The sequence below is a fragment of the Schistocerca piceifrons genome, chromosome 7 (assembly GCF_021461385.2).
Source record: "Schistocerca piceifrons isolate TAMUIC-IGC-003096 chromosome 7, iqSchPice1.1, whole genome shotgun sequence".
NCBI lineage: Eukaryota > Metazoa > Arthropoda > Insecta > Orthoptera > Acrididae > Schistocerca > Schistocerca piceifrons.
Genome location: NC_060144.1, coordinates 336051624 through 336077506, shown reverse-complemented (window position 1 = coordinate 336077506; position 25883 = coordinate 336051624). Strand labels below are relative to the sequence as shown.

At 40.0% G+C, this 25883-nt stretch overlaps 1 protein-coding gene across 9 annotated transcripts in view; it reads right to left on the bottom strand.

The window, feature by feature from the left end:
* Positions 1-25883, bottom strand: part of LOC124805154 (protein kinase C and casein kinase substrate in neurons protein 1-like) — a 554660-nt gene that overhangs the window by 27376 nt on the left and 501401 nt on the right. For 8 of the 9 annotated variants that reach the window (XM_047265633.1, XM_047265632.1, XM_047265627.1 and 5 more), the window contains 6 exons: positions 22737-22980; positions 8159-8307; positions 7882-8070; positions 6617-6843; positions 6058-6178; positions 2486-2590 (listed from right to left, as the gene is read on the bottom strand). In XM_047265633.1, the coding sequence (XP_047121589.1) occupies positions 2486-2590; positions 6058-6178; positions 6617-6843; positions 7882-8070; positions 8159-8307; positions 22737-22950 (1005 nt within the window). In that variant the 5' untranslated portion in view covers positions 22951-22980. The remainder of the gene's footprint in view (positions 1-2485; positions 2591-6057; positions 6179-6616; positions 6844-7881; positions 8071-8158; positions 8308-22736; positions 22981-25883) is intronic. The other variant, XM_047265631.1, reaches the window with a different exon arrangement.

Sequence of the window (25883 nt, the reverse complement as noted above, 5' to 3'; positions counted from 1 at the left end):
CATGACAGTATTTCTTGAGCAGCTGACTAGCTTTGCACATTCCGAGAAGCAAGTTTGCAGCCACTGGGCCATAGAAATATGCCAAAGTGTTTCAGTGAATTTCCCCATTTGCAGGAACATCATCACTTAAGTGCTTCTCCATTCATTTCTCCTCCACTTATACACTGAAGAGCCAAAGAAACTGGTACACCCGCGGCATACCATGAAGGACCCCTGCAACCATGCAGAAGTGCTAGAACACAAACATAGCAAGGGCTCAACTTGTGTCTGAAGTAGTGCTGGAGGGAACTGACACCATGAATCCTGCAGAGCTGTCCGTAAGTCTGTAAGAGCACAAGAGGGTGGAGATCTCTTCTGAACAGCACACTTCAAGGCATCCCAGATATGCTCAATAATGTTCATGCATGGGGAGTTTGGTGGCCATCGGAAGTGTTTAAACTCAGAAGAGTGTTCCTGGAGCCACTCTGTAGCAATTCTGGACGTGTGGGGTGTCGCATTGTCCTGCCGGAACTTCCTAAGTCTGTCAGAATGCACAATGGACATGAATGGATGCTGGTGACCAGACAGGATATTTACGTAAATGTCACCCCCTGCTAACATGCGGGGTCCATGAATTCATGAGGGTGTCTCCATGCCAGTACATGTACATCTGCCTGATACAATTTGAAATGATGCTTGTCCTACCAGGCAACATACTTCCAGTCATCAACAGTCCAATGATGGTGTTGATGGGCCCAAGCGAGACGTAAAGCTTTGTGTCATCCAATCATCAAGGGTACACAAGTGGGCCTTCGTCTCTGAAAGCCCATATCAATGATGTTTCAATGAATGGTTCAAACGCTGACACTTGTTAATGGCCCACCACTGACTGCAGCAATTTGCAGAAGGGCTGCACTTCTGTCACACTGAACGATTCTCTTCAGTCATCGTAGGTTCAGTTCTTGCAGGATCTTTTTCCAGCTGCATCAATGTCAGAGATTTTATGTTTTACCTGATTCCTGACATTCACAGTACGCTCATGAAATGGTTGCATGGGAAAATCCCCATTTCATCATTACCTCCGAGATGCTTTGCCCCATTGCTCGTGCACCAACTATAACACCACATTCAAACAATCTTGATAACCTGCCATTGTAACAGCAGCAACTGCGTCAGACAGCATTTTATATAGGTGCTGCTGATTGCAGCGCCCTATTCTGACTTTTCACGTATATCTGTATTTGAATAAGCATGCCTATACCAGTTTCTTTGGCGCTTCAGTGTATACTTTCCTTACCTCGTCGCACGCACACAGCACCACCATGCAGCATTCAGTGTTGTGGTGGGCAGTGGTCATAATGTTTTGACTCATCAGTGTACATTTCGTAACTTAAACTGTCTGTTGAAGAATCAGTTTTAGAAAATTTCTTGTCACACATCGCACTTTGAACACACTGTTTTGATATAATACTTCATATTATGTGAGTAATTTGAACAGTGAATGGGGGAGGCTCAGCCAATGATTCCTATGCCATCTCAATGCAACTGCATCACTTTTGTCACAATATTTCTTCAGAAGCAATCAACACTGTCCTCTTTTTCTTTTAGCATGCCCTGTCATGGTAATATCTGGGTGTCTGTCACTTACTGATCTTTAACAGTCTACTTTAATCTTCTATATGTAACACTACAGTATAGATTCACCTTGAAACAGAACTGTCTTCCCAACCCATTTCAGATAAATTGTTTTACTCTTTTGCAGTCCGGAATATCAGCTGCTTGGTTGCTTTCATAATGGGATCATTTCTGAATTTCTAGTCCAGATCTTTACATCATTCATCTTCAAACAGTTTGATTGTTGACACCACTGTGTCAATAAATTCAAAGAATGACATCATTTCCACCAAGCTATTAGTTTAAATGAGTATTTCATTAAGCACTACTGGATTGTTTCAAGCATGCGCACATCGCTGACGGAGATGACGTTTACACTAAAAGCAGACTAAAATATTCTGGTGTCTGACTGAGGTTCAATCCTGTAAACTTTCAGTTTCCAGGCACAAACTTTACCAGCAGACCACTAGGTCTGACTAGCATGTTGAATGGAACACACATCAATATTTCTGAGCTCAAATCCGCCCTCTACTGCACATCATCAAGTGGTACACTATGGTACTTAAAATTTTAGGTGTAGGTAACTTTCAGTCGAAGTGATAGATCTTTTAATTTGTCTATCTTTGTGCTCCTATGAAAGACCACATCTTGTTGCGTCAAAGTGTACGTTCTTTACAGAAAATTACAATTTCTTCATAATAGCGATAACAAACATAAAATGAACACACATGACAGAAAGAGCTCTTGCATGGTCTATGCTTACTAATCTGTTAAGAAGGTTTTGAACAGACCTACACTTGCTTCCTCTGCTGGAATTTTCTTTGCTATTATTACTAAGAGAACAAAGCTACAAATTATAGCATTCTGTACAACTAAAAAACTTAATTATTACATGCAAGTCTTCTCCAACAGGCCTCTGGTTGATGAGTGTGATTCCCATCGGGATCTCCGCCTTTGATTTGCCTTTTGCAATGTCCCTGAACTCCTCCGTGTACTCCTGCGAAACACGTGCAGGGTCACTAACATGCTTCAAAACACACAAACTAATGGCATGCCATTGCAATGCATGCTCTAAAATGTTTGAATAAATAAACAACTAACTTACAATGTGTAAAGAAACTACACAAACTTTTAACATTTAGCAGTTTGTTGATACAGCAACACACAAATGAAAGCACTGAACATTTTATGATTACATGCAAAACAACACACATCACATCACTGCAGAATCAGTTCTGGTACACATTTATATACATAGAGTTATTTATAAAAACATACAGACAGAAAAGCTCAAAATAAAAGAAATTAATTTAAATTTGTGAAAACTGCCAAAAGCATTAGTTAATTCATCAGCATTCTTTTACAGCTTTTGCAGCTTGCATAAGCTAAATGTCATGAATTTGTATATTATATCACGTGAATAAACTGCTCCCTCCCTGCCTTCTCCATCTACCACCGAATTATGACCAAAAACTTTGGTATGGGCCAGAAAGAATGTGGCCTACATTAGACTTCCATCACAGGCAGATGTACTGACTCGAACCCACCCCCTTGCTTCCAAACTAATAGCAAAATTTTACCCTCAAGCACAATGATTCCATTTTAAATAATAGTCTCCATTTCTTTTGCCTCGTAATATCATTAAGCCTGGCTAAAAATAGGTGGTGAGTGCCACATACAGTAAATTTTAAGGGACATTACAGATGTGCTATGTTTCTAGGATGCTCAATCATATTGTTGTTGTTGTGGTCTTCAGTCCTGAGACTGGTTTGATGCAGCTCTCCATGCTACTCTATCCTGTGCAAGCTTTTTCATCTCCCAATACCTACTGCAACCTACATCCTTCTGAATCTGCTTAGTGTATTCATCTCTTGGTCTCCCCCTACGATTTTTACCCTCCACGCTGCCCTCCAATACTAAATTGGTGATCCCTTGATGCCTCAGAACATGTCCTCCCAACCGATCCCTTCTTCTGGTCAAGTTGTGCCACAAACTTCTCTTCTCCCCAATCCTATTCAATACTTCCTCATTAGTTATGTGATCTACCCATCTAATCTTCAGCATTCTTCTGTAGCACCACATTTCGAAAGCTTCTATTCTCTTCTTGTCCAAACTATTTATCGTCCATGTTTCACTTCCATACATGGCTACACTCCATACAAATACTTTCAGAAATGACTTCCTGACACTTAAATCAATACTGGATGTTAACAAATTTCTCTTCTTCAGAAACGCTTTCCTTGCCATTGCCAGCCTACATTTTATATCCTCTCTACTTCGTCCATCATCAGTTATTTTGCTCCCCAAATAGCAAAACTCCTTTACTACTTTAAGTGCCTCATTTCCTAATCTAATTCCCTCAGCATCACCCGACTTAATTAGACTACATTCCATTATCCTTGTTTTGCTTTTGTTGATGTTCATCTTATATCCTCCTTTCAAGACACTGTCCATTCCATTCAACTGCTCTTCCAAGTCCTTTGCTGTCTCTGACAGAATTACAATGTCATCGGCGAACCTCAAAGTTTTTATTTCTTCTCCATGAATTTTAATACCGACTCCGAATTTTTCTTTTGTTTCCTTTACTGCTTGCTCAATATACAGATTGAACAACATCGGGGACAGGCTACAACCCTGTCTTACTCCCTTCCCAACCACTGCTTCCCTTTCATGTCCCTCGACTCTTATGACTGCCATCTGGTTTCTGTACAAATTGTAAATAGCCTTTCGCTCCCTGTATTTTACCCCTGCCACCTTTAGAATTTGAAAGAGAGTATTCCAGTCAACATTGTCAAAAGCTTTCTCTAAGTCTACAAATGCTAGAAACGTAGGTTTGCCTTTCCTTAATCTTTCTTCTAAGATAAGTCGTAAGGTCAGTATTGCCTCACGTGTTCCAGTGTTTCTACGGAATCCAAACTGATCTTCCCCGAGGTTGGCTTCTACTAGTTTTTCCATTCGTCTGTAAAGAATTCGTGTTAGTATTTTGCAGCTGTGACTTATTAAGCTGATAGTTCGGTAATTTTCACATCTGTCAACACCTGCTTTCTTTGGGATTGGAATTATTATATTCTTCTTGAAGTCTGAGGGTATTTCGCCTGTTTCATACATCTTGCTCACCAGATGGTAGAGTTTTGTCAGGACTGGCTCTCCCACGGCCGTCAGTAGTTCCAATGGAATATTGTCTACTCCGGGGGCCTTGTTTCGACTCAGGTCTTTCAGTGCTCTGTCAAACTCTTCACGCAGTATCGTATCTCCAATTTCATCTTCATCTACATCCTTTTCCATTTCCATAATATTGTCCTCAAGTACATCGCCCTTGTATAGACCCTCTATATACTCCTTCCACCTTTCTGCTTTCCCTTCTTTGCTTAGAACTGGGTTTCCATCTGAACTCTTGATATTCATACAAGTCGTTCTCTTATCTCCAAAGGTCTCTTTAATTTTCCTGTAGGCGGTATCTATCTTACCCCTAGTCAGATAGGCCTCTACATCCTTACATTTGTCCTCTAGCCATCCCTGCTTAGCCATTTTGCACTTCCTGTCGATCTCATTTTTGAGACGTTTGTATTCCTTTTTGCCTGTTTCACTTACTGCATTTTTATATTTTCTCCTTTCATCAATTAAATTCAATATTTCTTCTGTTACCCAAGGATTTCTACTAGCCCTCGTCTTTATACCTACTTGATCCTCTGCTGCCTTCACTACTTCATCCCTCAAAGCTACCCATTCTTCTTCTACTGTATTTCCCCCATTCCTGTCAATTGCTCCCTTATGCTCTCCCTGAATCTCTGTACAACCTCTGGTTCTTTCATATGTAAAATTAGAAATGTGCAAGTTGTGTCTGCATGAGTGTGTGTATGTGTGTCTGTTGTCTATTTTAGACAAGGGCCTTGCCTGAAAGCTCATTTTGTGACAGTCTTTTTGTTGTGCCTATCTGTGACTCAGCGTCTCTGTTATATGATGAGTAGCAACTATCCTTTGCATAATATTGTTGCGAACTGTCGTTCTGTAATGACAAGTTTTATTATTGATACTTACAAAAATATTTAAAGTAGATGCAGCTATGACTTTTCCTACAGTTTGCAATATAAAACTTGGGATCTTTGCATTTAGAGGGCAAGTACTCTACAACTGAGCTATCCAACCAGGACACGTGACATGTCCTCACAGCTGATTATTAAAACATCCTGATGTAATATTTTATACAAACAGCATGTAAGAATTGATTCCTGATTTGCAGTGTTACTGAAGAATTGTGGAAAAGTAATAATCATTTTCATCTGAATACATAACATTACCCTTTCTCTCTTCTACGAAAGAGAAGAATCTGTCAATAACCTCGCTGTAGTGGCAGAGTAAAGTAAAAATGCACTACACACTACATTCTAGCAATGAACAGAAAAAGAAAGAAGCAGTAATATTTTCATACAGTACATATAATTGTAACTATCATGCAGGTTCTACCTCGAAATATGGCCAGTTCATAGCCATATTCACACCATGTGTATTTGACCACCACTTCAAGTCCTTTTCATGATCTGCATTATTAACTGTGTGGTAAAACTCTTCATATATTTGAGGCAAACTGAAAAAAAGTGATAGTAGTTAGAACATTACCACCTACAGATACCATTTGTGAAACATGAAAATGTATAGTAACTTTGTACACAAAAGCAACAACAGCATCAGAGCTAATCAACTTTCTTCATCATTCTTAATGCAAGTTTGAAAATATGATAACGGAAAGTTCTTGGTGGAATATAAATAAAGGAAGGAGCAAAGGTAGTAATTTACCGTATACCTGAGTGGATTTCAGACTCATTTATGGGGCTATTGAGCACCGATGCCTCAATCTTATAGTAAGTTGTTACCTTTACTCCTCCATTATTAATGATGAGTTTGCCTGTTTGCAGTGTGAACTGACCTGTATTTAATTCACTACACCCCCCCCCCAAACCCACACATTTACTAACAATACAAATTCCATGAATTCTAATACAGCCCATGAATATTTGCTACTTACACTGGATCCTGAGAAACATTCAGACACTTATGAATACAAAACATCGTTTGTTTAAAGAACTGCAATCGCTGAGCCTCCATTTCTTGACATTTGTCAAAGACTACAGTCATGTCCTCCATGTATTTGGGATTGTAAGAATTTATCTCATCAAGGGCTGCTTCGTATTTCTCTTTTGCTTTTTGTACATCTTCTTTTGACTTCTGCACACGGTCCTGCATCTTTTTAACCTGTAAATACAATCAGTTTAAAGATATTTTATAATAGGCAAAAAAACAAAGTATATAATATTAAGAAACTGTGGTCCATAACTGCAAATCAGATCTAATGTAAAAGGAAAGTTTAAGTGACAAAACTCCACTATCACAATGAACAGTATCCATCTTAACCAAGTTTGCAGTTTCTTATATAAAGACAAGCATATAGTTTGGATACTCTATTTCATTACATCACTACCTGCAGGTGGAAAAGTACATAAAAGAGCAGTACATACAGCATCACCAACATTTTCAGGGCACTTCACTAAATGTGTACTATTTCATCTTAGGCTATGAATACTCAGTATACTTCTGGGTCATACAGTCGAATAATATGTTACAAATAATCAGAAATTAGGCTCTTATATTGTTCACCAGTGAGAGGCGATATCTGACACTAAGTGCCCAGTCTGATGCCATGGAAAATCCTCCACACAAAAATAATGATCTGAATCACTTTATGTGGGTTTTGATGTATTCGTGTCCAGCTGTCAGTTTGTACCATGACTAATCAATTCAAGTTAGGTGCTTTCATGCATTGAGTGCCCAGTCAAGTCAAGTGAGCATGCTCATCTCTGTGCAATGTGTTTTCTAGTAGCTTCCATACCCTAAAGGGAACAAGTTATTCTGGTTCGTGGTTATTTTCCAGCACTAAATTGGTGAATGGTTTCTCACAGTGTGCCCCATCTATCCTCTGTTACAATGTACAGTAACCAATGGCATAGTTTTGTTGACTAGGTGGTTGTCCCCTGAATCAAGGTACTTCCAACAAACAATTAAAATTGTGACATCTGAAAAACCCAGGCCTGCACAAAATCGGACATGGCATGTCCTATGAACTGGGCACCCGAACATCAAAAGCAACTTATCATAAGCACTCAAATTTGATGTGAAACAAAGTACAGGGTCGGAATTACTCTTCACCACTACTCCATCCATAATTAGCGGTGTGTGTGCGTGTGCCCGCGCACGTGCATGCATGCTGATTTTAAACAACATGAACTCACTGACCTGATCAGGAGACAAAGAGCTGTCAGCATTAGCATTTCTTTCTTGGTTACAAGCAGAGCGCTCTGTTTTGCATGCCACATGGTAGTCGCTTTTGGCTCTGTTTACTTTAGCTAACAATTTTGACCATGGTTTCTGAGCTTTCTTAAATGCATCCTCCATTTCCTTCTTTTCTTTTATCTGCATCATTGACTGCAATAAAAAAAAAATACAAAAATCATTAAATTTCCATTAGCTGTATGATGAAGAGATTTGTTACATTTATTTGAATCATGCTTACTTTGTGGTAGGTATCTTTCTGCCACGTTTTCACTTGATTCATAACATCATTACATAGATTGTCCTTAACCTTTAGATGCAAATCGCACAGTCTCTCTGCTTCAACCAAGACACCCTTCCACGCAGCCTCTGTTGTTCCATACTCTGGGCCTGAAACAATGAATTTTTTCATCTGCTCATGTCAGAAGCTATATAATTAAACATCAAAAATCAAACTGTATAATCATATAGTTTTAGTACAAAACAGTAACGGCAAAAATAGGTAAAAGCTGAAAATCGACCCCAGGTGAATGTGTAAGACCAAACAAAATTATGAAGGGGAAAATCAGGGAAGCAAAAGAAGATTGAAACAAAAACACTCATGTATTGAGACTTTACAAAGTAAATACAACTTTAATGATTGTATGACAGTAAAAAAGACTGGGAACTTCCATGCAAGAATGCAACCTCATCTACATGTGTAGTTAATGATAATAAGCTGATCATTGACAAAAATTAATAAATACATATTTAGAGAAACTCCATGGAAGAACTTTTCCATGATAATAGACCAGATTCACCTCAAGTCACAGGAAAAACAGCACCACATATTATCGTGGAAGAAGGGTGATTGCTAGTAATGGCAATGAAAGATGGGAAAACAGCAGTACCAGATGGGATGCCTCCTGAATTCCTTTAGATGTTTGAGGAAGAACCAATAGAATGGTTGACAACACTATTCAATAAAACGTATAATTTGGGTATTCATTCCTCAAAACTGGCTTCAATCAGAGCTTGGCTTATTTTTACGCATTGTGATTCCATAACAGTGATGTCACTGAGCCATCTCCTGAAAGTAATTTTAGATTATTTTGTGAATAATTTTTTAAAAGTTTGTGAAGAACAAATGGCACTTACACAATTTGGCTCCAGAAATGCTGTCAGTACTCCACAGCCTCTTTTCAGCATTCAGATCTTATTCCAGAGGTGTTGAGACATGAACTGTGATGATGATGATGATGATGATGATGATTGGTTTGTGGGGCATTCAACAGCACGGTTATCAGCACCCATACAAATTCCCAACCTTTGCTCAGTCCAATCTCGCCACACGGATGAATGATGATGAAATAATGACGACAACACAAACACCCAGTCATCTCGAGGCAGGTGAATGAACTGTGAAGTCTATACCTGTTTTACTGATTATCAAAAGGTTTTTGGTAGAATACAATGTAAGATGGCTGAGTTGTTAAAAAATAGTGGAATGGATGACAAAAACCTCTGGCTCAAAATTAATCTATATTGGAATACATATGTTGTGTGAGTAGAAAATGAGAAAGTGACACATTGAAGTTATGCCAAGGGCTGAGACAAGGTTGTATTTTGTTGCCACTAATATTTAAGCTCTATTCAGAAAATGTCTTCAAACACGCCCTTGAAAATATCGAAGAAGGTATCAACTTCAATTATGAGAAGCTGAAAAATATCCACTATGTTAATGATACTGTAATATTTGCCAACAGCCTAAATAGTCTTCAACATATTGTATCCCAAATCAATGGAAAGTAGTGAGCATTATGGCTTATAAATCATTGTAAGGAAAATAAAATTAACACTCATAATCAAGGAAGACCTACTGAACTGTCATCATAACAGTAATGGAAAACTTGCTGAACAAGTAAACAAACACATTCATCTGGGAACCAATTAAAGGGGTAACTCCAAAGAAATTATAAGTCCTTGTCAACAAAGCCAAAGCAACATTTTGTAAAATGATTAATACGTTCAACCACTTCTTACACGAAACAAAATTACGATTTCTGTAGCGCTTCATATTCCCCATCCTTTTTTATGGAACTGCTACATGGACTCTGACAAAGACTTGATGCATTTGAGATGTGGCCGTACAGAAGAATGTTAAAGAGTGTCGCAGAAAGATAAAATTATTAATGACATTGTCCAGAAAATGAAGACGGAGAATGAAGTCCTAAACACAGCAAAATGCGGAAAAATATCTCAGCCATGTAATGAGGAATGGGAACACACATAAACTGCTGCAAAATATTTCTCAAGGAAAGGTACCTGGTAAAAAGAGGATGAAGAATAACAACGTCTTGCCTCGGAAACTTAAGTGTGCATCTGTTAGAATATATCAGGCCCACACCTGGAAAGGTCACAACTGTGTAAGGTAGAGTCAATTCCATCTTTCATGATCTGTCATATAAACAAAATTTGCTGTTCAGCAAGTGAGTCCCCATTTGTTGGTCTTTGCAATCCTGAGGAGTCATCTCACAAGATGACTTGTATTTCCTGGTATCTGACACTGATCCAACTATTTGATGACTTCCATGCTGTCCACTCTTATTTGTGTGTTGACACAACACATTCTTATGAACTTAGGCACACCCATTCAGTGAGATGGGAACATCCGCTGCTACTACGCCTATCTCATAACCTGGGTTGATTATGTTGCCTAATGTCTGTGGGTACCAAGAATGCTAGGTAGTAGGCTTAATCACAAGATCTTGAATAACTAATAATGGTTGCACATTTCATTTAAGGTGATATCTACTTGTTTAACATGATATAACTACAACGAACAGGGCATGCTTATTTTGTAGCAGAGCAACATAATGTTATGCCCTAAGTTCATGTGTCTAATTAATTTCATACAACACTTTGTATGACGATTACTCTGTGTTTTTCACATGTCAGAACTCATCTGAAGTTACTCCCAAATATTTTGTTAAAGAAATCAGAATTTTATATCTACTGATATTGACATCATTATTAGTAGAGTAATAGTTCAGATACAACAAGAATGGGAGGGGAATGAATCAGCATCATATTAACTGTTGAGAGAAACTTACGAGGAGAGAAAAGTTATAAGGAATACCTTGCCTACCATAATAATACATTTCTAATTTGTTAGGTTCTCACAGTATGTAACTGCTTCCTTCATCAAATAATGAATTGGTGGTTTGAACAATATTAATTGGGTATGTCTTGCACAGGGAAGTGGGGAACACATGGGACTGGGCAGAGCCTTCAATGTTGACAAGAGACTACACTGCAATATTGCTGACAATCATTGATTATTTGGCTACTGTAGTTCTGGCATAAATCTATTATGCAAACCAAAGCAAAGCATGGAAAGCTGTAAGACTGGAGTAATATAGAGAAAGTTTACATAATAGAAATGAAATTTACAACAATATTATGGAAACAGGGCATGAAGGAGACAAAAAACATATGGGGCAGAAGACTGCAAGAAAAATCCAACGAGTAATGAAAGACCTAAGTAAAAACAAGACTCTTAGGATACACAACATCTCCTCAGAATTATAAAAAAAAGCAAAGGAGAACCAATCATGACAAAACTGTTCAACCTGGTAAGCATGGTATAAGACGCATGCGTATGTTACGACTTGAAAAAGAATTTAATAATCCCAATACTAAAGAAGCAAGGTGCTGACAGGTTAATTACAAAACCATTTTATCACACTTCCCAGGGAAAATTCTGACGATGTCCTTGTCTCTGAAGATTTTAAAATGAACAACAACAAAAGCAAAACCAGGGTAATGAAACTTAACCAAATTACATCAGATGAAGGTGAGAGCATTAGAATATGAATTAAGCCACTAAAACTAGTAGACATGTTTCTGTTATTAGAGCAACAAAATAACTTATGATGGCAGAAAAAGAGGATATAAAATGTACATTGGCAACAGCAAGAAGAGTGATTTTTAAAAAGAGATATATGTTAACTTCCAACATAACCATAAGTGTTCATAATTTTTTCTGAAGTATTTGTGAGTGTGTGTCCTCAGATGGAAGCAAAACATGGACAATAAATAGTACAGACCAGATGAGAATAAGGTTTTTGAAATGTGGTGCTACAGAAGAATATTGGAGATGAGATGGTAGATCACGTAGCTAATTATGAGGGTATTGAATCAAAATGGACAGAACTTTATGCCACAACTTAACTAAAGGAAACGATATGTTGCTAAGAGATGTACTGACTTGTTGAGGCATCAAGGCACTGTTACTTGGGTAACAAAAGTAGTGGTGGTGGGGTATTGTATACATTAACAGAAAGACTAATGCTTCACTACAGCAAAGAGAATGTGGTTGCAACAATCACAGGCAAATGAAGGGATCTGGAAAGGATAGGCTGGTCATGGAGAGCTCCAGCAAAACAAGTCTTTGGAATGGTGACTAGAACAAGTTCCTCTGTTGAGTATTTTTATGGGTGCCTGGAACATAACCTATCACTTATTATGAGCACTGGTGCCAAACAATTTACAACTTCACAACAAGAACCGAATGAGGTGGTGCAGAGATTAGAGCACTGTACTTTCAGTTGCAACATGCTAGCTTCAAATCTGTGGCATCATCATCACCACCCTGACGTAGGTTTAATGTGGTTTAAGAAACTCATTTAAAGGAAATGCCATTGTCAACTTTCTTCCCCACCCTTGTCCAATCTTCACTTTTTCTCTTCTTGTAATGGCCTCATTACCAATGGAGAATTACATCACCATCCTTGTTTCTACCCTTCCCTGCTTCATGGAAAAGTCAACTGATTGGCTTTCATTTTTACCAGTATGCAGTATCAGCACCCAAGTTGATGCTACATTCCTGGCTTCCAAAAGTTGTTGAAGACAGTTCCACACTGTTGCCCAACTAACAAAATAGGAGCATACACAGTCACGAGTTCCTAGAAAACAGAATACAGCATTTCATTCTAACGGAGAGAGGTCTTCAGACATAAAAGTAACTTTGGACATACCCCAAGGTGTTTTATAGGACCATCACTTTTTACAATATCAATTAGTGGATAGTGTCGCATGTTCTATGTGACGTTTCTCAGATGGTGCTGTTTTATTCTGAGAAGCCTTAATTCTAGAAAATTTTAGTACAGAGCAGGAAAACCTGTCAAGGATTGACATTTGATGCAGGGATTAACAGTTGGCCCTCAACAGTCAACATAAACAAATGTAGCCTATTGTGCACAAATAAATGGAGAGACCCATTCTTGTATCATTACATAATTGCCAAGGAATCACTGGAAATAATCACACACATGAATATTTGAGCATATGCAAGTAGCAATTATAGTGGAATGACCATGTAACTCTAATCCAAGGAAAAAAATGTGACACATTCATTGGAAGAACCCTCAGGAAGTGTAGCCCACCCATGAAGGATGCAATTTACAAAACCCTTGTTTGACCAGTACTTTAATATTGTTTGGCACTCTGAGATCCGTATCAGATAGGATTGACAGAGGAAATACAACCAAAGAAAAGCAGTGTGTTTCACTACAGATTCATTTAATAAACATGTAAGCATCACAGAGATCCTCAGTGAAATCAAATGACAAGCGGTGAAAGAGGGCATTGTACGTCATGGTGTGGTTTACTGTTACTTTTCTGTACGCATACATTGCTTGTAAGGCGTGTCCCATAAGTATATGTCTAACATACAATGACAAGAAGATAGAAGAAGTGGACAGTGTTAAATTCTTGGGATTACAAGCTTGATAATAAATTCAACTGGGAGGAGCACACCACAGAACTTCTGAAGCGTCTTAACAAATCTCTATTTGCAATGCGAATTGTGTCAGACATAGGGGATATAAAAATGAAAAAGCTGGCATACTATGCTTACTTTCATTCCATAATGTCATATGGGATTATTTTTTTGGGGTAATTCATCAAGACAAGCTAAAGTTTTCCGGGCACAAAAATGTGCAGTAAGAGTTATATGTGGTGTGAACTCAAGAACCTCCTGCAGAAGCCTGTTTAGGGAACTAGGGATAGTAACTACTGCTTCCCAATATATTTACTCCTTAAAGAAATTTGCAATTAAAAATATATCACTTTTTCAAACCAACAGCTCAATTCATGGAATCAATACTAGAAATAAGAATAACCTTCACAAGGATTTAAAGTCACTTAGTCTTGTACAAAAACGTGTGCATTATTCAGGAACACACATTTTCAATAACTTGTCAGCATATATGTATACCCGTCCTTTTTTCCCCTTAAGGTAAGTCTTTCCGCTCCCGGGATTGGAATGACTCCTTACCCTCTCCCTTAAAACCCACATCCTTTTGTCTTTCCCTCTCCTTCCCTCTTTCCTGATGAGGCAACAGTTTGTTGCGAAAGCTTGAATTTCATGTGTATGTTTGTGTTTGTTTGTGTGTCTATCGACCTGCCAGCACTTTCGTTCGGTAAGTCACATCATCTGTGAACTTCTGCACAATTTCAGTGCACTAATGTGATCATTGTAAGTGTGTGTGTGTGTGTGTGTGTGTGTGTGTGTGAGTACAATGTAACTTCTGCACCATTTCAATGCAGTAATGTGTTCATTGTAAAGAAGTATTATAGTAGTTGTATTACATGTGTATTACCTTATAAATACATAAAATAACTTTTTTTATTTTAATTTCAGTGCATTAGTATTTGTAAAATGAGTCTTTCATATAGTGTTCATTAAAAAATCATCATTCCACTTGGGACCCGTGGAATGGTACATTAGCTTATTTGTTTTAGTTGTAAATATTTGTCATGTATTGTTGTATTTCTGCCATGTTCTACATCCTGGAGGACCTCCTCACTACAGATCAATTGGAATGAAAGTAAATCTAATCTAATCTAATCTAATCTCCACAGCAGTCAACCAAAACACTGCCTCCCTCTGTGTTTGTTTCATGAAAAGACAATTTAGGTAAGCTTTACCAACAATCTTTCTTCTCATGGATCATTCATGAATGCAACAGGAAAGGAAGGATGGGAGAAGAGACTGGGGTACACAAAGTACCCCCTGCCACATGCCGTACAGTTCTTTGCAGAGTACTGTAGATGAAATTCTTTAGCATTTTCTTTCAGGCAAGTTGCAAGTTGTTTAACGGGTGTACTGGATTATTGGAACAATGACGCTGGCAGCCTCATTAGTATAGCAACAATTAATAGCACAAATACTGTTGCAGTTTTGAAAAACTGACTGTAAATCATTACACGAACTGCTTCACCTACACTTTAGACTGAACTATAACTGCTGGAGGTTACAATGGACGATCATGTTGTACAAGGTAACATACAGAAAATGTTCATGTGAAGAAAAAGTGGAAATCAAAATCTAATAAAATCTAAAGATTCATAAATAGGGTAAGCCTGATTTTGATGGACTGCCCATTACTCAAAAATTTTATCTAATGTTGAGATCTAAAAGCTTCCATAATTTCACTCATTACTTAAGCTCCGCAAGTGGAACACTACAGAAATCTCGGGTGTGAAGTATATAACAGTATTGAAAACAATTTCTATGATGAACTGTTCAACAGCACATTTGAATAATTTCAACTCAAACTTGATCATGGAAAAGAACTATTTGGTCTCTGAAATAGTGAAGGAATTTGGTTTTGTGGAATGAAATTCCAGAAGTTCCATGACTAGTATTCTTGAATCACAATTGAAGAAAACTACATTTTCTGGCTCCAGAGGTATATACCACTGCCATCAGTATAACAAAGTCTTTCCATCTGAAGTAAACTACTCAAGTGAATTTGAGGAAGAAGTTACGTAAAAACTAACCATTTTTAGAAAACACATTAGAAGCTAATCTATAGCCATAAAATAATCACAAATGCTGGTTAACAAGAGAGAGGACCTGTATCAGTACTAGGTGAATCCAGCGAGTCCTCTGAAATAAAATTATCCAAAAGAATACAGAGTGCACAATCAGGCAAGAATTTACTTAGTGGCACTTGCACACGAGCTTACACAATATCAGACATGGCTATCAGAACGCTGCTACGGAGGTTCATAAACAGTGTTCAAACGAAAAGGTAAAAAGTGTCACTAAAAGCTGTGCCTTCAGCACACAAGTTGATGCTCACAGTCTTTTTTTAAGTCCGAGGTCCAGTACTCATTGAATTTCTCAATCACAGAAAATCATTAACAGTTACATGTACTGTGAGACACGCTGTAGCCTTCACTAAGTCTATCACGAGCAAACAGCCGGGACTGCTCTCAGAGGGAACGATTCTGTTCCACACTAATGCATGTCCACAAGTCTTCAAGGTCACACACAATGTAATGGCCAAGTTCAAGTGGGAGCAGCTTCAGCATTTGCCCTTCATCCTGGACATATCACCCTGCGACTTCCATGTGTGTGATGTGCTAAAAACGCACATCAAAGGGAAGTGCTGCAACTCATATAATGAACTGAAGGCCACATGGAGGACTGGCTCCTGTGACACCACAGGAATTCTGGGAACAAGGTAACAGTGGGATCTCTTGAATAAAGACTCCAATCATAATGACAGTGTTGTTTCATACCTCGTCTTTTGAATACCCTTCATAGATTTGCAATATGCCTTCAGTCATGTAAGATGGATGGGGGTGGCAGTTAGTATGAAATATCTTGATGGTGGAAGAGTGGACGGCAAGGAGAGTGGGGCATAACTGACTGATGGAGATGCACCAGCCCAGGGCATGTGATCAAGGGAAATGCCCCAGCCTAGGGCACACAAGGAAGGGAAATTCCTCTGGGCGCAACCTGCAGCAAGTAGTGTCTAGGTTGTGCGGAAGGATGAAAGGTGCACCTAAGTGTATGCCCTTGTGGTCAAACAACATTGTTAATTGAGGTGGGGAAAACCCCCAGTGCATGTTCGAGGAAGGGGGGGGGGGAGGGGGGGGGGGGGAGGACACATCAGCACCAAGTTTAAAGAAACATTCTAAATGTGTGAAGGAGGAGGAATGGCGAGTCAACTGTTAATGGTCAATACATCAGGTATTAAACGAAGATCTGCATTGTACCTACTGTGGTGAAAGTATGCAAATTGATTGACAGAGTGGAAAAATATTTGCGGTAATGGGACAGAAATTGCATAGTAAAAGCATAGGAATACAATGTGAGGATGGCACAGACTGAGTGTAGAATACTTTCAAAGTGTCTGGTGGGAACATAAAATATCTTGAGTTTAAGGAAGGGTATGCAATTAGTTGTGCTTGATACTTACGGCATGATGTGTCTGTGAGAAGGAATGCATAGTTTGTAGATTCGTAGGATAGCAGGATGAGGAGATGCATCGAGGAATAGCGGATTTTCTGATGTATACAAGCAAGGTTCAATGGCTACTCTGATGTGTTTATGTGCTGAAGGGGAGTTAGAACAGAAAAAAAAAAATTCAAATAATCGGATTTTTATCTCATTATAAAATTTGCAATTTTCCGAATAAAATGATTATTTATAATCAATTATAAACTCACATGGGAAGTATTTTCTCTAATTTTTTAAAATATTATCTACACCGGTTGAAAACGTTAAAATTTTTATGTGCATTACTTCAAGATCTAATAAAATTGGTAATTTTTTTTATATAGAAGGCTGTGGATTCCTGTGTTATAAAGGTTAAATTACGTGTTTGTATTGGTCATGTCCAGAATAGGATGGGCACCAGGTTTACAATGTTGAAACAAAGTCTGAGAGACAAGAAACTTTCTGATGGTAAAACCATAAGAAGTAGGCTGACAGATAAAATGATTGATGAACTACAGCAGTATTATGCGATGGCCATTAGAAATAATACTGAGGATTTGTTGAAAATTAAGCAGGCAGAATGGGCTACCTTCTTCCACAGACTTTTAACTAATGAAAAACCAGTACACCACCTTTGCCCTCCTGGACCTGATTCATGATGCAATTACCGCAATGCCTAGTACTCAAACAGTTCACACAGCCATAAACGTTCCATCCCAGCAGCAGTCATGGATATCATAAAACCTATATACAGAGACCCGGCAAACCCTGAATCACTGAAGAAGTGTCTGCAAGGTCAGACTCAAAATCCCAATGAGTCGTTCAATAATCTTAATGGACCTACCTACCAAAAAATGTTTTTGTTGGAATAAAATGGAAATGAGCATTTGGCGTCATTGGCCGGGAGGCCCCTTACGGGGCAGGTCCGGCTGCCTTCGTGCAGGTCTTATTACATTTGACGCCACACTGGACGACCTGCGTGCCGGATGGGGATGAAATGATGGTGAAGACAACACAACACACAGTCCCCGAGCAGAGAAAAGTCCCCGACCCAGCAGGGAATCGAATCCGCGGCCCTTAGGATAGCAGTCCGTCACGCTGACCATTCAGCTATTGGGGCGGACTTTGTTGGAATGAAGACACTAAAGTGGGGATCAGTGACACTGTCATTGCTTTTACTTATGGCAACATTGGTAGGGTGAAAGTGCTACAGCATATGGGAATTAATCCTGGAGCAAACTGCATCAGAGAACTTGAACAGTTGGACATGGTTCGCATTGATAAAGCAGAGTACGCAGCAGAGTATGCAGCGCAGTTGGCCACTAAGGAGTCCAGAAAGAAGAAAAAATTTGGAAAAAGATCAAGAGGATGATATACAGTATGGTGCAGGGTGCTTCTGAGTGACTAAAAATAAAAATAAAAATAAGCGTACATTAAGTGAGTTACAGTCTTTTGAAACTTTAGAAGCTGTTCCTGCAAAAATTACATTTTCTTTTGCATTTTTACCTAAATCTCAGAAACCACTTCGAGTACTCAAATTTTCAGGGAGTAATAACATACATATCCTGAGTCTACTGAACTAAAAGAAGAACATAATGTTATGTATAATTAAAATTATTTAGAATAACATACAAAAAAGTACACAAAATTTTAACTGTGTAGTTCTAAAATTGTATTTCAGGAAGCAGTGGCAGAAATACAATTATTGTAGTTCAGTAGACTCAGAACACACTGTTTCATGTGCCGTAAAAGTTTCATGTCAATGGCTACGGTATTTCGTGGAGTACAGGGAAGCCAAGTCACTAAATTTAACATTGTCGGGATAGGGCCCTGCTCCAACTCCCCTTAAGCGAGGAGCACCAGTGATGCTACACATAATCTTGGCTGAATGCTGGTGATGAGAGGTGGTCAGTAGCGGTTATTAGTGTACCCTCAAGGGGAACACACAAACTACCAACAGAAACACTTCACTTCAGAGATAGAGGCTGGTCACCTGATTATACGTAAAATGAGGGTGCTGCAAGCAGGATGTGAAATGACAGTCCCTAATTGGGAGGGTGGGCTAAAGGTCTGCTGTGGAGTGTTTCTAATTGGTATTTGGTTGCCTGAGATGGGAATGTGCAGTCTACTCTCTCTCTGTACTTGTAGTTCTGGATTCTAGGTGTGTGGAAGGGCCAAGAATGCGAATGAAAGTGCAGTAAGGTGGAAGTGAGGCGCGTCGAACAGACAGTTCAGGGCTACCGAGGTCTAGGAAAGAGTATCTGGTATCTCAGCATCAGACAGAAAGATATGTCAAGTTTGGAGATAAGCTATCAATCATACAGGCACGATAATTGGAGAGGGGTAGTATGAAAAGGGAGAGAAGGAAACGTAGTAGGTGAATATGGATTGGGGCTAAGAAATGAAATAGGAAGCCGCCTGGTAGAATTTTGCACAGAGCATAACTTAATCATAGCTAACACTTGGTTCAAGAATCATAAAAGAAGGCTGTATACATGGAAGAAGCCTGGAGATACTGACAGATTTCAGATAGATTATATAATGGTAAGACAGAGATTTAGGAACCAGGTTTTAAATTGTAAGACATTTCCAGGGGCAGATGTGGACTCTGACCACAATCTACTGGTTATGAACTGTAGATTAAAACTGAAGAAACTGCAAAAAGGTGAGAATTTAAGGAGATGGGACCTGGATAAACTGACTAAACCAGAGGTTGTACAGAGTTTCAGGGAGAGCATAAGGGAACAATTGACAGGAATGGGGGAAAGACATACAGTAGAAGAAGAATGGGTAGCTTTGAGGGATGAAGTAGTTAAGGCAGCAGAGGATCAAGTAGGTAAAAAGACGAGGGCTAGTAGAAATCATTGGGTAACAGAGGAAATATTGAATTTAATTGATGAAAGGAGGAAACATAAAACCGCAGTAAATGAAGCAGGCAAAAAGGAATACAAACATCTAAAAAATGAGATCAACAGGAAGTGCAAAATGGCTAAGCAGGGATGGCTAGAGGATAAATGTAAGGTTGTAGAGGCTTATCTCACTAGGGGTAAGATAGATACTGCCTAGAGGAAAATTAAAGAAACCTTTGGAGAAAAGAGAACCACTTGTATGAATATCAAGAGCTCAGATGGCAACCCAGTTCTAAGCAAAGAACGGTGGAAGGAGTATAGAGGGTCTATACAACGGCGATGTACTTGAGGACAATATTATGGAAATGGAAGAGGATGTAGATGAAGATGAAATGGGAGATATGATACTGCGTGAAGAGTTTGACAGAGCACTGAAAGACCTGAGTCGAAACAAGGCCCCGGGAGTAGACAACATTCCATTAGAACTAATGACAGCCTTGGGAGAGCCAGTCCTGACAAAACTCTATCATCTGGTGAGCAAGATGTATGAGACAGGCAAAATACCCTCAGACTTCAAGAAGAATATAATAATTCCAATCCCAAAGAAAGCAGGTGTTGACAGATGTGAAAATTACCGAAGTATCAGTTTAATAAGTCACGGCCGCAAAATACTAACGCGAATTCTTTACAGACAAATGGAAAAACTAGCAGAAACCGACCTTGGGGAAGATCAGTTTGGATTCCGTAGAAACGTTGGAACACATGAGGCAATACTGACTCTACGGCTTATCTTAGAAGCTAGATTAAGGAAAGTCAAACCTACATTTCTAGCATTTGCAGACTTTGAGAAAGCTTTTGACAATGTTGACTGGGATACTCTCTTTCACATTCTGAAGGTGGCAGGCGTAAAATACAGGGAGCGAAAGGCTATTTACAATTTGTATAGAAACCAAATGGCAGTTATAAGAGTTGAGGGGCATGAAAGGGAAGCAGTGGTTGTGAAGAGAGTGAGACAGGGTTGTAGCCTATCCCTCATGTTATTCAATCCGCATATTGAGCAAGCAGTAAAGGCAACAAAAGAAAAAGTCAGAGTAGGAAGTAACTTCCATGGAGAAGAAATAAAAACTTTGAGGTTCGCCGATGACATTGTAATTCTATCAGAGACAGCAAAGTACCTGGAAGAGCAGCTGAACGGAATGGACAGTGTCTTGCAAGGAGGATATAAGATGAACATCAGCAAAAGCAAAACGAGGATAATGGAATGTAGTTGAATTAAGTTGGGTGATGCTGAGGGTATTAGATTAGGAAATTAGACACTTAAAGTAGTAAAGGAGTTTTGCTATTTGGAGAGCAAAATAAGTGATGATGGTCGAAGTAGAGAGGATATAAAATGTAGAATGGCAATGGGAAGGAAAGCGTTTCTGAAGAAGAGAAATTTGTTAACATCGAGTATAGATTTAAGTGTCAGGAAGTCGTTTCTGAAAGTATTTGTATGGAGTGTAGCCATGTATGGAAGTGAAACATGGACGATAAATGGTTTAGACAAGAAGAGAATAGAAGCTTTCGAAATGTGGTGCTACAGAAGATTGCTGAAGATTAGATGGGTAGATCACGTAACTAATGAGGAGGTGTTGAATAGGATTGGGGAGAAGAGAAGTTTGTGGCACAACTTGACTAGAAGAAGGGATCGGTTGGTAGGACATGTTCTGAGGCATCAAGGGATCACCAATTTAGTATTGGAGGGCAGCGTAGAGGGTAAAAATCGTAGAGGGAGACCAAGAGATGAATACACCAAGCAGATTCAGAAGGATGTAGGTTGCAGTAGGTACTGGGAGATGAAGAAGCTTGTGCAGGATAGAGTAGCATGGAGAGCTGCATCAAACCAGTCTCAGGACTGAAGACCACAACAACAACAACAACAACAATAATTGGAGAGGTGTGGAGGGGCGGACCAGATGCCGGAATTGTTTTTAAAAAGACTTTCTCGATTTGAAGCATAGCTATAACATTTGAACCCTAAACATTTAGACCTTTGAGCCCTAGTAAGAAAGAGAAGAAAGCGTACTGGGAATTTAAAAACTAGATTTCAAAGTTTCGTTTTTCGAAATATAAAGCGCAAATGTTACCTTAAAGCAAACTGTTAGTGGAGTGTGAAACAAGATCAATTTTCGAAGGGCAGAACAGTCAAGAACATTGCATAATTGGTAAGTACACTGAAAGGAATTTTGAAATAAGTAAAAATTGAACTTTAATCACGATTCTTGCATTAATAAAATATATATTGTGTATTGCTAATGACACAAGGAGTTTCCAGGCTACGTTAAAATATTGTATCAGGCAAACCAAAGTGGTTCACACACTGCTGCAACGAGAAACACTGTTGTGGAATTATTAAAACAAATCAAATAGCGAATTCCGTAATTTTAGCAGGGGCTCCCGTAACACCATAATTTAAACTAGAAATCGTGATGATTACGGACAAATCTTAATACTTTGGGTGTCTGCGCAGGCACTCTGACACATGCAAAGTCTAGCAGCTCTACATAAATGTGCTGTTGTGTGCAACCGGTACTGGCCCTTTCAGAGTCTCACTGTTCGTAGCAAAGTAAATTTAGTCAGACAGATCTCGGCGAAGCTCCGACGATTTTATTAGAGTCAAGTCACACAAATTGTTTCGAGTTGTCGCTACTGACCCTTTTCGATGAGCTCGTTCCACTTCTTGGCCCAGCCGCGCAGGCTCTTGGCGTAGGCCTTCTCGATGTCGGCGCGCTCCTGCACGAGCGCGACCAGGTCCGTGCACAGCCGGTAGCCGTCCTCGATGCGGCGGGTGGTGCGCTTGTAGTTGCCGGGCTCCCAGAAGGAGTCGCTGCCCGCGATCAGCATGTTGTCGTCGCTGTGGTGGGACATGGCGCCGGCGCCGCCTCTCAGCCCCGCTCCCTGCAACACCGCCAACGGCCAGCTGTAGCCCAGCTTTCTGTCTCCCCGCGACTCTTGCGCGAGCCGAAGCAGCCGTCCAAAGACGCAGACTTTACTTAGTTTGATTTATGACAAAATATAGTTTCCAAATTTCTCCTCTAACTTTCGGAGAACATTAAAACTTGAGAGTCTCGAAAAAGACGAGATGTTGTACGGGGTGTTCAGAAAGTCTCTCCGCAGTGCCGTATGGCTCAGTGAATATACCAAAATGAAACTCAGTGACATACAAGTTATCAGTTTGTTGAATATTCATTTTTACTTACAAATTTTCACATGAAATGTTGAGTTGTCCCCCTGTTGTTGAATACGCAATTCAATTCGTCTAACCACGTTTCCAAACACAAGCTGTAACATTTCTTGTATAACGGCAGCAGTTAAAGTGGATATTGCAGTTTTCAATTACTCGATGCATTTTGCATGGTTTTTATAGACAGTTGCTTTCGCTGCACCCCAGAAGAAAAAGTCAGGTGGTGTTAAGGCGATCGTGGAGGGCAAAGTCCCTGTGAAATTATGCGATCACCAAAAACATCAGCAAGTAGTGACATTGAAACGCGAGCTGTATGCACGGTTGCACCATCTTGTAGAAAATAACCGTTCAGTATTTCACTTAACACAACTTCTCCTATGAATGGGTACAGAATATCACTGCAGTATCGTTGTGCGTTTATTGTTTCGTTAACAAATATGGGACCCCCAATCGCACGGCATGCGCGGCTAATAATCATATGGCACTGCGGAGATACTTTTTGTAGACACCTTGGAAAACTACAAGTGTAACAGGATAATTTGTTGTTGCTCGAGTCCACTGCCCATACGGATGCGCTTGCAGCCTGACCGCCTACAGAGAACAGTCCAACCAGTACTAGCAAACTGGGACAGGCTAACAACAACAACACCGACAGGGTTCACGAATCCACAGGCAGAATAGAGAAACCACAGGAAGGTTCCAGAATGGAATTTTCACTCTGCAGCGGTGTGTGCGCTGATAGAAACTTCCTGGCAGATTAAAACTGTGTGCTAGACCGAGACTCGAATTCGAGACCTTTGCCTTTCGCGGGCAAGTACTCTACCACCACAGCTACCCGAGCACGACCCACGACCCGCTCTCAGTTTTACTTCCGCCAGTACCTCGTCTCTCACCTTCCAAACTTCACAGAGGCTCTCCTGCGAACCTTGCAGCACTAGCACTCCTGGACGAAAGGATATTTCTGAGAAATGGCTTAGCCACAACCTGGGGGATGTTTGCACAACGAAATTTTCACTTTGCAACGGAGTCTGCGCTGATAGCGCCCTTGCCCGCGAAAGGCAAAGGTCCCGAGTTCGAGACTCGGTCCGGCACACAGTTTTAATACGCCAGGAAGTTTCTAACCACAGGAAACTGAGTGAGACAAAGGAAAGAAAAACAAGAAAAGCACACCCAGAAAGAAAACGAAATTATAAATAGATTGACTTCCCGAACTTTCCTGGAAACGACAAAGAAATAACATTCTCGGCATTTACACACTCGCATGGCCATAGCCTGCAGACGTGTGCTTACAGTCTTACAGGTGAGTTGGATACTGACGACGTTCAGTGCACACTTCTATTTTATGTCGGGTAAATTATGACACTGTAAAAGTTTAAAGAATTTGTTGCTATTATATAATCAATCTCATGACACATGTAGTTCACAAATTTTCGGACTAATGCTTTTGAAATGTAGTATTTCTCTGAACTGTAGTTTCTTTGAAGCTACTTTGAACCGATGTACGAGGAGCGTTCGATAAGTATTTCAACAGGTTTTTTCCTCGACCAATTTCGATTGTGGAATATTCCCCCTTCCGCCTCCGTAGTTTCATTATGTTCCGATAGGTCGCCTTGCTATACGTAGGCCTTCAAAATGGCGTCTGCAACGGAGGTGCGTTCCAAACAGAGAGCTGTCATCGAATTTCTTTTGGCAGAAGACCAGAGCATCGCAGACATTCATACGCGCTTGAAGAATGTCTACGGTGACTTGGCAGTGAACAAAAGCACGGTGAGTCGCTGGACGAGGCGTCTGTTATCATCGGAACGAGGTAGCAAAACCTTTGTGCTGGCCGCACACAGCTGTGACTCCTGCAATGCTGGAACGTGTGGACACACTCATTCGAGGTGATCCACGAATCAAAAACACCTCGCTGCACAACTGTTGGTAGTGCTAACACACTCATCCACCAGTTGGTGTACCCAATGCTGCGTACCCGCTAGGTTCCTCGCTGTCTAAGTGAAGACCATAAAGAGCAACGAAGGACCATCTCTGTGGAATTGCTTGCACGTTACGAGGCTGATCGTGACAATTTTTTGTCCAACATCGTCACAGAAGACGAAACGAGGGTTCATCACTACGAACCACAAAAAAGGCAATCCACCGAGTGGCGCCACACCACCACCCCTTCCTCTGAAGAGGGAGTTCCTACCCTTAGTAGATGACGTCATAGCGACAGTCTTCTGGGACTCCCTCGTGGTGCAACAGTCAACTCTGAACTGTATTGTGCTAGTCTCAGGAAACAGAAGAAACGACAGCAGGGTGTTTGTCACTACAAAAATCAAACGAACTACATCACACCGCAAGACTCACACAGGTATGCGCACCGAGACCAGATCACCGAACTTTACTGGATTGTTCTTCCTCATCCACCCTACAGTCCGCAGCTCGTGGTCGTGCGGTAGCGTTCTCGCTTCCCGCGCCCGGGTTCGATTCCCGGCGGGGTCAGGGATTTTCTCTGCCTCGTGATGACTGGGTGTTGTGTGATGTCCTTAGGTTAGTTAGGTTTAAGTAGTTCTGTTCTAAGTTCTAGGGGACTGATGACCATAGATGTTAAGTCCCATAGTGCTCAGAGCCATTT